The 976-nt window shown below is 36.5% G+C and overlaps 1 protein-coding gene across 1 annotated transcript; it reads left to right on the top strand.

Moving 5' to 3' along the window:
• Positions 1 to 207: 207 nt before the first annotated feature.
• LOC140919820 (secreted RxLR effector protein 161-like) lies at positions 208 to 696 on the top strand. The gene is made up of 2 exons (XM_073366475.1): positions 208 to 314; positions 369 to 696. The coding sequence occupies exons 1-2, from the start codon at positions 208 to 210 to the stop codon at positions 694 to 696; spliced, it is 435 nt and encodes a 144-aa protein (XP_073222576.1).
• The last annotated feature ends 280 nt before the right edge of the window (positions 697 to 976 follow it).

Raw genomic sequence — 976 nt, 5'->3', positions numbered from 1 at the left:
TAAATTACCGTTTCGCCCGAAATGCATAAAATTAACCGTAAAGTATTCACCGCAGTTAATTTCAATTTATTTATCGACGAGAAATTCTAATTGGCATCGAAATATCTTTTTGATTATAAAACTCCAAAATATTATTAACTTTGGCTTAAAAGCCCCCGAGCCAAAATCCAAAATACACCAAAAATACATAAATGGTACTTTAAAATTATGGGTCTTACAAGTACCCTGACAGAAGCAGGGATGGTATTGTCCAAGGAGGGCATTAAGGAGATGATTGACCCTACAATCTTCAAGCAAATTGTAGGATCCTTGAGGTAATTGTGTATCACAAGGCCATATATTGCATATAGTATTGGGTTGATTAGTAGGTACATGGAGAAGCCTACGACTTCATACAACATGGCAGCAAAAAGGATTTTGAGAAACATCAAGGAAACCATTGAGCTTGGCCTGCTGTATCCCACAAATACGAATGGAGATGAAGCTGAACTTGTTGGTTTTATTGATGCATATTGGTGTGGAGATAAGGATGATAGAATTAGTATCACGGGTGATGTGTCCATGATCAATAACTCACCAATCTCATGGTGTTCGAAGAAGCAAAATATAGTAGCCTTGTCCACATGTGAAGCTCAATATGTGGTTGCATCAATGGGAGTTTGTCAAGCTATATGGCTGGCTGAAATAATGACATGATTGGGACTGAGAATTAATGAAGCAGTAAAGTTGAAGATAGACAACAAATCAACAATTTATCTAGCAAGAGAACCAACTGTTCATGGAAGAAGCAAGCACATAGAAAAAATATTTCATTTCATAAGAGATCATGTGATGAAAGGCAAAATAAAGCTAGAGCATTGCAGTACGAATGATCAAAAGGCTAACAACCTCTCTAAAAGCTTGAAGAGGGTCATGATTCAAGAGATGACGAACAATCTTGGATTAACATCAATTGAATAACTTTGAATTAGGGTCA

Source organism: Cicer arietinum, chromosome 3, assembly GCF_000331145.2.
Source record: "Cicer arietinum cultivar CDC Frontier isolate Library 1 chromosome 3, Cicar.CDCFrontier_v2.0, whole genome shotgun sequence".
NCBI classification, from domain to species: Eukaryota; Viridiplantae; Streptophyta; class Magnoliopsida; order Fabales; family Fabaceae; genus Cicer; species Cicer arietinum.
This window is presented reverse-complemented; position numbering and strand designations above follow the sequence as displayed.